The sequence below is a fragment of the Nesoenas mayeri genome, assembly GCF_963082525.1.
Source record: "Nesoenas mayeri genome assembly, chromosome: 1".
NCBI lineage: Eukaryota > Metazoa > Chordata > Aves > Columbiformes > Columbidae > Nesoenas > Nesoenas mayeri.
In genome coordinates this window covers 194,072,450-194,087,715 of record NC_137541.1, presented here as the reverse complement: position 1 = coordinate 194,087,715, position 15,266 = coordinate 194,072,450, and the positions used below count along the sequence as shown (strand labels likewise).

The 15,266-nt window shown below is 40.4% G+C and overlaps 1 protein-coding gene across 3 annotated transcripts in view; it reads right to left on the bottom strand.

Moving 5' to 3' along the window:
- Nucleotides 1-1,965: 1,965 nt before the first annotated feature.
- The window catches only part of MICU2 (mitochondrial calcium uptake 2), a gene marked incomplete at its 5' end in the record, with an annotated part of 142,055 nt that continues 128,754 nt past the window's right edge, over nucleotides 1,966-15,266 (bottom strand). For 2 of the 3 annotated variants that reach the window (XM_080340416.1, XM_080340417.1), the window contains 4 exons: nucleotides 1,966-4,958; nucleotides 5,241-5,398; nucleotides 9,052-9,160; nucleotides 9,394-9,565. In XM_080340416.1, coding sequence (XP_080196542.1) covers nucleotides 4,854-4,958; nucleotides 5,241-5,398; nucleotides 9,052-9,160; nucleotides 9,394-9,565 — 544 coding nt within the window. In that variant the 3' untranslated portion in view covers nucleotides 1,966-4,853. The remainder of the gene's footprint in view (nucleotides 4,959-5,240; nucleotides 5,399-9,051; nucleotides 9,161-9,393; nucleotides 9,566-15,266) is intronic. The other variant, XM_080340418.1, reaches the window with a different exon arrangement.

Genomic DNA, 15,266 nt, shown 5'->3' with positions numbered 1-15,266 from the left:
CCTAAAGCAGTGGACCAGAGGCACAACAGTCCTGTAGCTCTTCCTCTTCTGCAGGAAATTGCTCACTGCGTGGTTCCAATTTCAAAATCTACTTCCGTAATGCTTGAATTTGTAGAAGTTTTAAAACAGCTCCTTTCTAAGAGTTTTCACCCTTCACATAAAAGAGCACCTCAGTTTAACAAAAAATGTCCAAATGCAAGTACTTGTATTCAGGGACCATTAAAGATGATGGAGAAAGGTGGCATCCACAAAGCAAAAGCTGAGTTTAGTGAAGCTCAACATGGAGAAAGACCATGTCCTCCTCCAGAGGATGTTTCAGAGCAGTTCGCTGGTGTTCCCAATCATGAGAAAAAAATAATCTATCTCTACTACAGAATATCCCATTGTCCCAGATTTCCAAATCTGTGTCTGAAATGTGGCCAACATAAACCCCGGACGGTGAGCAGAGCTCTGCACTGGGGCATTCCGGTTAATGAGCTGAAAACATCATTAACTAAGCCAATACCAGCCTAATGGGAAATCTGTCTCCACATATGCTGCATAATTTTTATATTATTGAACCAACTGAGGAATTGTTTAATCAACAAAGCCAGCAGGAAACCCTCAAATAGCAGGAAAGAGAAGAGACATGCGCTTGTTTGCTGATTAATTTTGTGCATGTTCATGCCTCTCAGGTTTGCTGTCCTCAACAGGGGGTGTCAACATCCACCACTTTCATCTTTGTGCTTCCCTCGGGACCAGCTGCATCACAGGACCTGTTGCTTGGCCAACTTGGATCTCTCTAACAATGGCCACAACATCATGTGGATACATATTTTCTGTTCAGGACTGAAGCAGTTTCCTGACCCAGGTGTGACTGTTTTATAGGAAAGATTAAAACTGAAGGCACGAGACATACCTGCACGCTCCCATGAGTAGTCTTCAATGAGAAGAAAACTGTCTTTTTAAATTCTGATGTACATTTATTGATCCAGTTCTATGGTTAAGTCAAAGTGTGGCCAATATGCCTGAATTTTTAAATACTTCCTCTACATACCTGGGTTTGTTCCCATTCTAGCCCTGTACTGGGCAGTGATCCTTTGTTGTTATACACACTGGACATGTGAAGCACCATGAAAACGTGACCCATGGGCTGGCTTGTTTATCTTACTGTCTTCTAGATAACCCAACTGTAACCTATGAACTCCTCAGAGCCAAGAAATGGTCTGATTTCTACACCTAAAATTCCACATGAGCTCTGAAACACCTTGGAGTCCAGAGACAAAACATTTATAATTATTTAAATTATAAAAACCTCATGTACTCGCCAGCAAAAGCTTGAAATTAAGAATTAAAACATATTGGTCCCCCTTTTAATACCGGGTTCCACAGAGAAGCCAACACACCCTGATGATACCTGAGTTCAGATCAGGCGCCGCAATGAAAGGAGACAACACACCACTGATGGAGAACATCAGATATTTGCTTTTGACACAGCGATGTGTCAACATTTATCACAATGTGTGACATTGTGATAAAACTTCTTTCAGTTCTTACATGCAAAATATGTACCCCTCATTGCTGCAGATTTTGGGTTTTGGTTTGACCCTAGAGGGAGTTTTGCTTTTAGAAAGAGGCTTGCGTAAATTAAGACACCAAAATTAATTTCTAGAAGCAACCAATGAGTTTCTCTTATTTCCAGTATATCATACTGTATTTTTTCCTTTACTTCTTTTTGAAATGAAGTACTTAAACATTTATCTTAAACTAAACAAATGGAAAGAAATGTAAAAAGCATTGTTATGGGGATACAACCAAAATTCTGTATATGAGTTATATGCTGTAAAAGACTTGTACTCATCCTTGTGTATCCTTTTGAAATACATTAAATCATTTTTTGAGACTTCTGCAATGTATTCATCTTTGTTTCACATAACACTCAGACACAATGTTGGAGATTTAAAAAATATATTTTATTTGGTTGGCGTAAACTTTTAACTAAATTGTGTTGAATAATGCTGATGGGCAGGCTGAAAATACCACACAGCTACTAAAATGAACTAAAACATGTAATGCTAAAACTAGGATAGTTTCCTTAAAAGACAAGGTCAATCTAAACACTGAAATAGCTCTTTCAACCTAAGATTATGAGAAATGAGAACATGAGAAATTATTTTAAGACTGTTTTGTAAAGCCTTTTGGTTAAGACAAATGAAAATAGACTATAAAATTAAACAGTCTGATTCTTCAAGCCTGGGGGACAAGTCTTCCCAGGCCTTCAGAGGAGTTCCTTCCTGGCTGTACTTTCAGGATAACTTCTGAAAATGTTTCACAGCTCCATTTTAACTCCTAATCAATACGAAGTTCACTTAAAAATAAGCATATCTGTTTTCTTTTTCCTCTGAACTCAACACCAAAGGTTTTGCTTGCTGCCAAAAGCAGATACTGCTGATTGCACAAGCCCAGATACAATGAGCAATGAGGAATTCAACTTCTAGATATACTAAAGCTAAATGAATTGACTTTTTCAAAAGAAAACCCAACAGCTTGTAGGAACCAAGTCATTGTTAAACAAAAGAAACCACATAAGCAATACAGAACATCATAAACCTGTTAATGTTTCACAGAATAAAATGTTAAAGAATAATCTTCATTGCAAAGTAAAAATGATTTGCCCAAATAGTAACAACAGCAAGTAAAAGGCAGCTTTGCATTAAAGCCAGAGCCGGACCACAGCACACTTTGGGTGGAAACACACACTTCTGTGATACAGACATGTCTGGCTCAATTGTGCCCTTTACTATTTGGTGATGCGGAGCTGGCTGCCGTACTTTGATGCCAGTCCCACCGCCCCACGTGTGCTGCCATCAGCTCTTACTCACAGCTCCCATCACCATAAGATACAAGCAACTTGCAAACACCCAAGGGACACCAGGTCTCTCATCTCCCGCTGCCCCAGAGCAGCGCATGAGTTCAGTTGTGGGGGGAGGCTGAGGTGTTTACTGCATTTTATTTCATTCAGATGGTTTCCTGGGGAAGTAAAGGGATCCTTGGTGGTCACAGGTATCTGATCTTCTAGACAGGGCTCAGGACACCCACATAGGCATGCTCTTGTTCTGGTGGGTGGCTCTAGGTGCATGTCCACAGATGACAACAATACAAGCATGATCTCTTTAACACAGTTTAAATTAAAGCTCCAAGTGAAGGCCATGGAGGGAAGAGCTGCTTTGCTGGCTTCTCACTCTGTTTCCCCAGGAGAGCCCACCATGCCGAGGCTCGGGTGGGAGGACTCCTCCTCAGCACAAGCCAGCCTGATACCTACCAACAGACCAAGTACATTCTCTGTCATCTTGGTGCTCCTTAGATGGGATCTTTATGGTTTCCTAATGCAGTCTCTCCTGTCCCTCACCTGACGGCTGCTCTGGTATCTATCATGGAAGGTTCTCCTCTTCTCAAGGCTTCCCTCACTCAAACCTCAAAAAAATGACACCACCTCCCGCTGAGCTTATATACTACTTTGAGAATAACACAGCCAGGGTCATGCTTAAAAGGGATGGATACTTCCTCAAAGAGTGGTGAGATTTCTTGGTTGTTTTTTTGGAGACATTTCCCAGTCCATCTTATGAGTCTGTTACCACAAACCTGTCTTGAAAGGCTAAGCTTTCACCCCAGCCAGAACAGGTCAGACAACTCGCAGAGGGAAAGAGGAAGAACCTTGAGAGCTTTATAGATAAGTCTATCTCCTATATATAGCAGCCAACCAGGAAGACTGATCTGGACCTGGGACTGTTGGCTCCTAAGGATACAAGAAAGAAAAAACATGTAATGCACATCTTTATAAACACAGATGCACATTATGTTATAGCTAAAAATGTTCATCTATAATTGCTAAATGTTAATTTTGATTTGCTCCTTGGTTTATTGTTTAAGATCGTATGTCTAACTTTGCATTTTGGAGTAAAACCCATTTTATTTACTTTTTCATTGGACTTACTATTCCCCCAACACTTGCTTATTATAACCTTGAATTCCTGAGATACTGCAGCATTCCTCGTCACAGCCTTACACAATTCTAAGATAAAGGAACTAGTTGTTACACATTCACCTTCTGCAATACAATTAAAGCAAAATAGTCATGACTCAAATTGTAGCTACTGCTATTTATGATACAATGAGGATTTTTGTTTCTCATTTATATGATTTGTTGAAGAGGTCTGAGAGACTCAACTACATTCATAGATCAACGGATAACTTTTCAAGCCTGTATCAACAGTCTTGTATTTCCAGTTTAACATTATCATAATGAAGGTAGACAAACCAGACACCCACACAGGATCTGGTGGAATCATCCACCAGGAAGTAGCACACGAGCAGTTCAGAATAATGAGGGCACGAACCATGTGAATTTTCCTTTTTGATCTAGGATAACTTGATTTGCATGGATTGTGCAAGTGGTTTTGCCTTTGGACCTCTGTCCTTGCCAGGGGAAGAGAACTGCTGTGTTAGTGGCTAACTGAGATGATGTGCACCCTTCCAAAAGGGGATGATATTGCTGTGACATTCCTGCCAGTGACCACTATTAAAACCTGCATAACCTACAGCGCAGGGTCAGACTCCACAGAGGAGTAAACAACACTATTCTCTAGAACAAGAGTATTTCTGGATGGACGTCAAAAGTGATAATAGTTCTGTAAACCAAACTGATTGCACGAGAATGATATAAAACTATTGCATTAGAATCTGGGTTATTTAAAGTTTAACTTCAGTAAAAAAAAAAAAAAAAAAAAGAATATTTTTGATTCAGCTATTATGTAAACAGGACAGACAACCCCTCTCAAACAACAACACCTATAGCAAGAGAATAATGGACTGCTTTAAAAAGGACTTTTCCCAGTTTGCTTCCACAATTCTTTGGCTCCTTTAATGCTTTCTCTTTTCACGCACTTCCAGTAACCTTGAACGCCTTGCTGTTGTGGTACCTGTTAATAAAGTTAAACTATGTTTTAGCATTTACACAAAGAAGAGTCTTATTCACAGGCTGTGTAAATATAATATGTAATGCAGTGCTGCTGCTCCCATAGTTCACAGGCATAACAACAAGTTCTTGCTGGCAGCACTCCTCCCAGATTCATAACCAGTAAGGGATCTTCAGTTTAACATCTAACTTCTTTCTATTAATTATCTCTATTTGTTTTCTACAGGTGTTAACAAGATAGTTGTGTCATCTCTGGTATTTAAAAAAAAATATGTGAGCTTGTTACCCTCAAACCTCGATGAATTCGGTTTCTCAGGACTCCAAGAAACTCTCCATGGCTGAGGCAGTCATCTCCATCTAGATCAAAAATCTTGAAGATGGTATCCAAAACATTATCTGAGAGTTCTTGTCCTGTTGCCACCTTCACTGCTCTCTTGAACTCGGCTAGTAAAGACATAATATTACATCATAGTTGAGTCTGAACTTGTAAAGAAATTGGATAGCACATACATAGCAGGATTCTGTACAGTTTACAATGTCTCATGGGTATCCTAGCTGGAGAATTTGGGATGTGTGAACTAGTAAACTATTAGGAGGCTTCACAGTATCACAGTATAACAGTGTGTTTGGGACTGGAAGGGACCTCAAAAGATCATCTAGTCCAATCCCCCTGCTGGAGCAGGAACGCTCAGGTGAGGTCGCACAGGAACATGTCCAGGCGGGTTTTGAATATCTCCAGAGAAGGAGACTCCACAACCCCCCTGGGCAGCCTGTTCCAGTGTCTGTCACCCTCACTGAGAAGAAGTTTCTTCTCAAATTTAAGTGGAACCTTTTGTGTTTCAGCTTGATCCCATTACCCCTTGTCCTATCACTGTTTGCCACCGAGAAGAGCCTGGCTCCATCCTCACGGCACTCACCCTTTATATATTTATAAACATTAATAAGGTCACCCCTCAGTCTCCTCTTCTCCAAACTAAAGAGACCCAGCTCCCTCAGCCTTTCTTCATAAGGGAGATGCTCCACTCTCTTAATCATCTTTGTTGCTCTGCACTGGACTCTCTCCATCAGTTCCCTGTCCTTCTGGAACTGAGGGGCCCAGAACTGGGCACAATATTCCAGATGTGGTCTCACAAGGGCAGAGTAGAGGGGAAGGAGAACCTCTCTCGACCTACTAACCACCCCCGTTGTAATACACCCCAGGATGCCATTGGCCTTCCTGGCCACAAGGGCCCAGTGCTGGCTCATGGTCATGGCTTCAGTTCATGCATACTTGAGCTGGCTTCATCTTTCATAACACAATCTTTATTAATTGTGTGATAAACTTTTGAAATGCACTAATTTGAAAGCAACAGTAAAAGTGGCAATTTTTGCTAAAAATAGCTGTATGCTGAATACTTATGTACTTTTGGCTGATACCTGTGCATATGATGGTAAGCATTTGCTTCAATTCGGTCTCATAAAAATACCACAATTTTATCTCTAATCAGTTTCAAGCCAATTCCTTCTGCAAGAAAACTCCTCTCACAGAACAGTATTTTACAATATTCTCCACCTCAACCAACAATCTACTCAGCAACTCTGTAGAAATACAGACCATCAAATAGTCAATGCACTGTTTACAGCACATGGCTTTGTATACCTCTAGTTCTGTTTTTCAAAGTACCTTCTCTTAAATTATGATGGAAAAGTTTATAAGTATTTATGGCAGAAAAAGCTGTCATACCTCTCTGGAGATTTATTTTCCTCTTCAGCTTTTCAGCCTTCTCTCTTTACACTACCATGTGCGTTGTGGTAAAATACCAACTTTTGGTCTTGTGGTGTAAAGAATTTGGAGTTTTGACTCAAGGAAGACAAAGAAATGTGTGGGGTTGCCATAAACCAGCAGATAGTAAGAGTGCAATTATTGTTTACTATAGCAAGCACAATCACAACACATGAATCAGATGAATTTTTGAAGGCATTGTGGAAATGTTGATTGCAAGGAGGGACTGGAGGTTATTAAAGTATAGCAGTTTTGTAGATTATTACAGCAAATTGTCCAACTAAGTAATAAATACAGTAATAATGTGGTTCTGCTTTTGTAAACAAGTGCTGTTTATAAAGAGTGCTATAAATATGATCGGTTCTGAAGTTTATGAGAAGAGCACTCCTGACTTAGGTCTCATCTTTGCCTCTTTGCACAACTGCGGTATAAATGCAGCTGATTAATTTACAGTTTGTTTAAATATAATTAAGTTGAAAATCCTTCTGTAAACGGATATACCACAATTTGAAAAGGACATGAAATACAGGATGCTAAAAGTCTTAATATTGTCTTTAAAAAGATGTTAACTGTTTCTGTTCTCGAAGCTAAATACAAATCCAGAGATGGCGCTGCACTTTTTTGAATAAAACATAAAGAGAAGGAGAAAGATCTTCTAAAATAGTTGAGCATAGTAATCTTTAAACAAAGAAGGACCACCTTATCAGAGAGAAAAGATGAGCTGCTAACTTAGAACAAAAAAAGTCTACAATAAAAGGAAGGACTAATGGACTGTCTTATTTTTGCATAAATATTCATATGTGTGTGAATACACACACGTACACACGTGCAAACAGCAAGACGAAGAACTTAGTGAGATTAAGGAAAGGATTAGGCATGTACACATGTAACATCCATGAGTTACTTTGGGAGCTGACTGCTTTGCTTTCCATCACAGAATGGTTCAATGCATAAACATAGGCACAACTGCCTGATGATTAGGAGTAAGTTTTTACAAGGAAACCTTACCAGAGTCAACACCAACTGTTGGCCTCATCATCCTTTGGCACTTAAAAATGGGATACGTAACAGAGCTGAACTCTTGTATCTCACTTAAGACTATTTTTTCACCATTAATTTATCCTCCTTCCTCTCCACTTTTTGTGCACCTTGTGCAAATAAAATCTGTCTCCCCCTACCAGAAGAAATATGTTGTCACACCAGACAGAGGAGGGCCACAAACCCAGCTGGGAACTGGGGCATGTGATGGGAGAAGCTGAGGGAGCTGGGGAGAATAGAAACGCAAAGGGCAGCCTTCAACTACCTAAAAGGGATTAAAGCACCGTATTTCAACAAGGCCAAGTGCAACATCCTGCACCTGGGTCAGGGCAACCCCTGGTGTCAACACAGTCTGGGGGATGCAGGGATTGAGAGCAGCCCTGCCAAGAAGGACTCGGGGGTACTGGTGGATGAAAGATTGAACATGAGCCAGCAATGTGCACTTGCAGCCCAGAAGGCAAATCATATCTTGGGCTGCATCAAAAGCAGCGTGGCCAGCAGGTGTGGGGAGCTGATTCTGCCCCTTTGCTCTGCTCTGGTGAGACCCCACCTGGAGTCCTGTGTCCAGCTGTGGAGCCTCAGTACAGGAAAGACATGGACCTGTTGGAAAGGGGCCAGAGGAGCCACAGAAATGATCAGAGGGCTGGAACAGCTCTGCTGTGAGGACAGGCTGAGAGACTGGGGTTGTTGAGCCTGGAGAAGGGAAGGCTTCGGGGAGACCTTATTGTGGCCTTTCAGTACTTAAAGGGGGCTTATAAGAAAGATGGAGAGAGACTTTTAACCAAGGACTGTAGTGACAGGACAAGGTGAAATGGTTTCAAACTGAGAGTAGATTTAGACTGGATATAAAGAAGAAATATTTTACAATGAGGGCAGTAAGGCACTGGAACAGGCTGACCAGGGAAGCTGTGGATGCTCCATCCCTGGGAGTGTTCAAGGCCAGGCTGGATGTGGCTCTGAGCATCTGATCCAGCGAAAGATGTACCTGCCCATGGCAGAGGGGTTGGACTAGATGATCTTTAAAGGTCCCTCCCAACCCAAACTATTCCATGACTCTATGGGTTAGTCCGCCGTGAACTGTCCAGCATACGATAGCACATTAGAGCTCACAAATCAAAACATTTTGGGAACTTCCTATTATTATTTTTTCATGAAATAGAATTAATTCAGAATAAAGAGCAGCATACTGGTTTTGGACTCCACAGTGCTACTTTGGGATCATTTATTTACATTAATTCCAAACTAAAAATGCATTATTTATTTTTAAAAAAATACATACAAAAGGTGCAGCACTTACCCCGTTTAACAGGACGATTGGCTACAGTAAACATCTGCATGGCAATAGAAAAGTCCTCCAGGTTATTTGTAAACTTGCAAAAAGTCTTGAATTCTTCCAAACTGATATTCTAGAGTACCACAGAATTCAGATGATACATAATCAATAATACATTCAAACCCCAGTAAATCTATTTCAATACATCTGGTGGAACCTAGTGTTTAGGTGTGATTGCTTACTCATTGTCAATATTTGTACTTCTCAGCTGGCAAAACACTAGTTACATTATTAGATACTCATACTCAAATGAAAACCTGTACATACCACTGAGGAAAGAAAACAAAGCATGCTTTATGTACCAACCTCGCCAGTCTCAATTCTGTCTCTCACATTCTGCCAGTAAATTTCATTGTTTTCCTCATCAGTGAAGTACAGTAACCATTCTGCAAAGTCTTCTTTTCTCATGACGTTCAAACCCTTTGAAAACTTTATGAATTCCATTTCTTGGACTTCTGTTTGCAGATTTTCCATGAATCTAAGTGGAAACAGATATTATCCAACAGTTGATACTTGCATCACTGTATCACTACTACTACTTTAGCTACTAAATGCAGTAGACGCTAGCTCTCAATCATAGATACTATGGACATCATTGTTTAAAATGTCACTGGTTTAATTTTACCTGTGTGTGCCATTTGTTTCCGTGGCTGCATTTCCATAATGACACCAGTAGGGTGCTCTCTAAGCCTGCACTGATTGCTGCTGCTAAGGAAATTCAAAGATACACCGGACATCTAGTTTTTACTACTGTTTAAAAATGTGCAGATAATGAGATAAAATAATTGATAAGGCAGTATTATAACGAATGAATGAAAAAGAACATGGTAACTAAAGGCCTGACACATGATTTATGAAATTCCATATTAATAAGAGAGGAAAGACGAGGTTGGAAAGTACCTAGAAAGATGAGGCCCTAATAATCGCAAAGGTGAAAGAGGAAACTTGAAATCATGACTGCATGAAAAGAAGACTAAAAGCCTCAAAGATTATAGCTGCAAAGAGAGGTCCGGCAAATCGGTTCTGTGCTCACTAGAGTGTGGATTAGAAAAGATAACAACTGACACGTACAGACTTCAGAAGAGCACAGAAAAGGAAGCTGCAGGTGTTTGAGAAGGTACGAAGAGAGCTGTCTGAAAACGGAAGGGGTGGATATCAAGGTTTTTAGGAGATACCCATTCTTTTAGGAAGAAAAAAAAAAGTAGCAAGAGAAACAAGTAACAACCTGCAGGTATGGAGCTAGAACTGTCAGCAGGGTTGTAGCTTTGAGTTTCCCCAGTTTGGTTTATGTGGCCATTATTATTTTGTGTGGCCTGCTATGAATTTTGAGAAAGTAAAAGACAATACTGTGTGATTCATTTGGTAATTTCCATTTCAGAAGTGGGAAATCCAAAAACAAGTGATAATTTTTAAATATAAATAAAGGCTAAAAACACAGGGATGCTTGTGAGAATCCCTTTAGTACTTCAAAAGAGCCCTGCTTTATTAAGTTGCAAAAATTATTGACAGGAGAGGGACAAAGCAATTAGTTGGAGAAGAGGACAGCTAAGGGTCTATGCAGCAAATACCAGTAGAGGCTCATTTGCTCATCAGTGTTTGCACGGCCTCACTGGATTTGAATTCTTTCCCCTGAAATTATGGCATTTTAGTCCGCAGAGCTATCTTTAGTTCTTTAATGAGATCGCTTGGACAATTAGTAGCTGGAAGCTGTGTGAAGTCTATAAGGGGTTAGCTGAAGACCGCTGTTGCAGCATAATCTGTCTCTTGTATTTTTTTCCTCTGATAATTAGAGCTGCACATGCAAATAAAGGACCAACACATGCTCCACGGCACAGGACATGCAGGTAAATGAAAGCCTAGCAGTGGAAGTGATTTTAAGCTTCAGCCTAGTTTTATTAGGGTAACACTGAGGAGGGGTATGATATGGTCTCACATTTTATATGGTCATTTTTCTGGTCCAGTAAAGGGTGTTACAAGGCTTCCATAGTACAGTCAAACACTGAAGCATATTCCTCTACAGTCCAGCTTAAGACCTGGCTCACTTTCAAGTCCCCTGACCCTCCCCCTCACAAGGTGATGAAACACCAAAGGACTTGTTTGTGCCACCAGTGTGGAGGCCCCTTGTCTTACAGACCAGCGAGAGGTTCCTTGCACAGCTTGCAAACCACTCTTCAGCTTCCAGACACAGCTCCTGTCCTCACTGCTGCCTCTGGCCAGCCCAGCCGCCCCACCGCACCACCCGCAGGAGCCTCCCCCGATCCTGGGAAGGGAGGTCCAGCTTGGGGAGAGGACGGCATGGACCAGGCATGTCGGCCCAGTGTGGAGTCAGCCCAGCACAAACTGCGCAGAACAGTAACTGCACCGTTGACTGCCATTTCCAACCCATGTGACGTCTGGTTTGGGGGACGAGAAGCTGCTGAAAATGAGGTCACTTTCGGAAATGTGCCTAAACTGTGGATGTAGGGAAATGAGATACCATGTGTTTTATTTTATTGGCTTTTAATCTATGAAAGGTGGACAGATTTTGCAATAGATTTAAGCTCTGCTATTGAAAATATGAGTTATTTATTTTGGGGAGCTAACTTTCAGTCATTTGCTCTACCAGTCAGCAGCCACGGGTGATGACAAACTACATATTCTTCCATCTTTTCTAAATATTTAATTTCCTTAAGCAGAAAACGCTCAGTGTCCTGCCCTCGAGCCATGCCCAGTAAGGGCAGGACAGCTGAAAGACCACTATTTCTACATGCTGGGGAAGGAGCGGGTGGCCCACCTGGCCCACACGAGCCAGCTGAGGTGCAGTGAAGCCAAAGAGGAAAGTGGCAGTTTTGACGTGTCCTTGCTCCTGCACCCTGTCCAGCTGGACAGAGAATGATGTGTTCTATTTCCCCAGCCCACTGTGGGTTTTCCACTGCCTTTTCTCAATGGGTGGACTTGATGATCTTGAGGGTCCCTTCCAACCAAAACTATTCTCTGATTCTCAGGCTTGGGATCTTGCCCTCTCCAGTTGCTTTGGAGCAATGACCCTGCACCCTTCCTGTGGCACAACAGCCGTGCATCTTACTGCACCACGCAGATTGGGGAGGGAAGCGGGAGTTACTTATTTAGATACGAAAAAATTAACAGATATTTAATTTCAACTTGTAGGCTAGCTCCTGGCAAGCCAGAGTGGGAAGATTTGCTGCCGTACCAAATGCTACTTGGAGCAGCATCTGAAATGTGTAATTTAAATTTTTTATGTGATAGTCTCCCATATTAGAAAAATTAAAATACTATGAATCATCACATCAGCATTCTAGGTCAGTCTTATTCCCAGATGTGAGAGCTAAAAATCCTAATGAGGTTTTTTTTAAGTGAAAGTTATTAAAAGTTATTAAAAATAACTTTCGAGTTATGAAGTAAAACTTGATACTTAAATGCCAAGACACCACTAGGGATACTTGCTTTTGTACCTTCTGGATCATGGTGTGATGAATTTCAGCTGGAAATTCCTTAAAAATTTATCCAGATATTAGGAAAAACAAGCATAGAAATGAAATTCCTGCTCTCCAAAAGTCAGTGGGAGCCAGAAGGGAGTCAGAATTCAGCTACGGGAACAGGATTCTGATTTTAAATGTGCTCTACAATTCAGTAGTTACGTTGGGAATACTCTTATGCTATAGTAGCTTGAAAATAAAAGCAAGCCCTAAGTTTCCAAATAACGAAAAAGTAAATCACAAATTCATAAGACGGGGAAAAGGCTGGGAACAGACAGTACTTTTTAAAGATAGCCTGTTTTATCTACACTCTGTAAAACACCCACGTTGAAGGCCAATGGCCAAATTTGTTATCGTGTTACAACAGTATCCAGAAACCTTATCAGGATTTATCCCTCATTTTGTAATGTGCTGTACTATAGAAAGAGGGAGTCTCTCAAGACTTTCTGGCAACTCAGCTTTATTGGAAGTGAAAACGTAATAAAAGTGGGGAGACCTCAGGAATGCAGCTATTCCCCCTCCGGCCTGAGATGTTGCAACCAAGTGCTGGCGTTGTATTCCTTATGGCACACAGAGTAGTAGCACGAAACACAAAAGGAAAGGTTACGGAAAGTTTATCTCCCTATACCTCTTGACCTGAACTGACATTCTGTGCAGAGCTTTAACACTCTAATACAGAACTGACCAGTTCTTGTCTCACTGATTTATAGGAAACAAACGTAACAACAAAGAGAGTGGTGGATATACCACCCTGGCATTTGTACTCTGCTTCGCCTCCTCTTTGGACACTGAAGTCCTTTTGAAGGCTTTATAACCCTCTCTGCAACAACAGACTGTTGCAAACCAGTGGTGAGGTTGCCTTTTTGCAATCTGACTTTCAAAACAGAATATAGAAAAACTAAAAAGGGCTTGACCGTAAACTTTCAGAGAACATTTAGATCTATGCTTGTAAATTCAGTTTAGCAAGCAGTAAGACAGTTAATCAATCTTACCATTTTCAGACTAACAGGCAAAACCCTGTTTGATTTACTGTCCTCAATGTTTCCAAATTAAACAAAGCTACTCACTTTCATTTATAAACATTATATAGAAATTAATCAAGCTTTTCCTTTGCTATACATCTAAGAAAGGAAGAAACAGAGATTCTTCCCAACACCTTTACTATTTGGGAAATATTCAGATTCATTTAGGACAGGAATATACAATAATGAAGCCAGTTTTTGTTTCCAGCTCTAATTTCTCACTGTCTGATCCTGGTTGCACAAGATGTAATCCCTACATATATTAGGGCTCTATATAAATACACACATAGATACTAGTGTAGGTAGAGAGACAAATAAGGAGGCAATTGTACTCTATTTCTGCAAAGTACTTCCAAATCCCTAGATGAAAACCACTGAAAATGTACAAGCTGCCATCACAGCAACAGCACGACGGGCTGACAATGTGACCTGAAAGAGATTCTGCATCCCTGTGTCGGCACCAACAGCAAACGGCACCAGGAAAATGTCAGCACTGTCAGGGTGGTTCAGCCTGGATTGTCCTGGTTCCTTAAATGAAAGGTTGCAAATGAAATGTACCAAGGAATTCAAAATATTGAAGGAAAGAAACAGGACAGGCAGGGAAAAGGCATCTTTTGTGTATAGTTACACAATCTGTGACCTTCAAGCTAAACCAGAAAATTAAAAACAAACCATGAATAAAGAATAATTCTAGTGCAAAATTCTAATAACTGATGAGACGTTTGGAAGCAACAAATCAGGTAATATAATGTCATAAACTGGATTTGAAATGTTAGTTTTCCTTGTATGATTAAAAGATGCCCGTTGTTTAGCCACACTGAGAAGTACTTTTTTGTAAGTCATCTCAGGAAAAAAATACAATGATCAGAGTTTTTTAATATACTCTCGTCAACTCTTTCCACCCCCCTTCTTTTTCCTTCAAAGAGATTGTGAGAGATTTAAGCTTGCTTGGGGACAGATTACAGAAAAAAATCATAGCAGTCGTAAACTGTTTAGGGAGTGAATTACTGTCTCCTCTTTTATTTGGGATTACACACACTTAAACAAGATCAGTAAGGGACTTTTTTTCTGGGAAAAAAAAAAACAGTGGCTGTCAAGAAGAAATATTTGCTATACCTAGAAAACAAAATAGTTTTTTACTCAGAACAAAAAATAGTACATACGATATAGCTGGAAATTAAAGCACAAGTGAAAGATGTTTTGGAAGGAAAAGACCAAAAGATATTTATGTCCCAAAAAACAGGGGAAACTCATGCAAAATAATAAAAAGCTTGGAATCCTGGAGAACTTCTCGCTTCATGTTTGAAATATGACATTCTCTAAGATGGGTCCTGGTATTAGAAGACAACGTTGTTGTTGAGGTGCAAATCTGAGTGGTGGTCATCTCAAACAGAAACTTGTTCAGGTCTTCTGAGAAGAAAGTCTCACCTGGTTACAGCTTCTTGTAAGAAATCTACCCTTCTTAGTTACACGATTTTAAGCTTGTTGCGTATTGTTTTATATTTTCCTAAACTGATAGAGGAGAATAATGGTTCTAGCTGCATTTGACTACAAGGCAACACCTTTGCAAGTGATGTATATAAACATACTACAGCGTAATTTAGATTTGAATTTCCTAACTTTTGCCAGGGAAACAAGCTGTCCCTTTTGAAGTTGTGTACTATTATTATTAATAATTCTC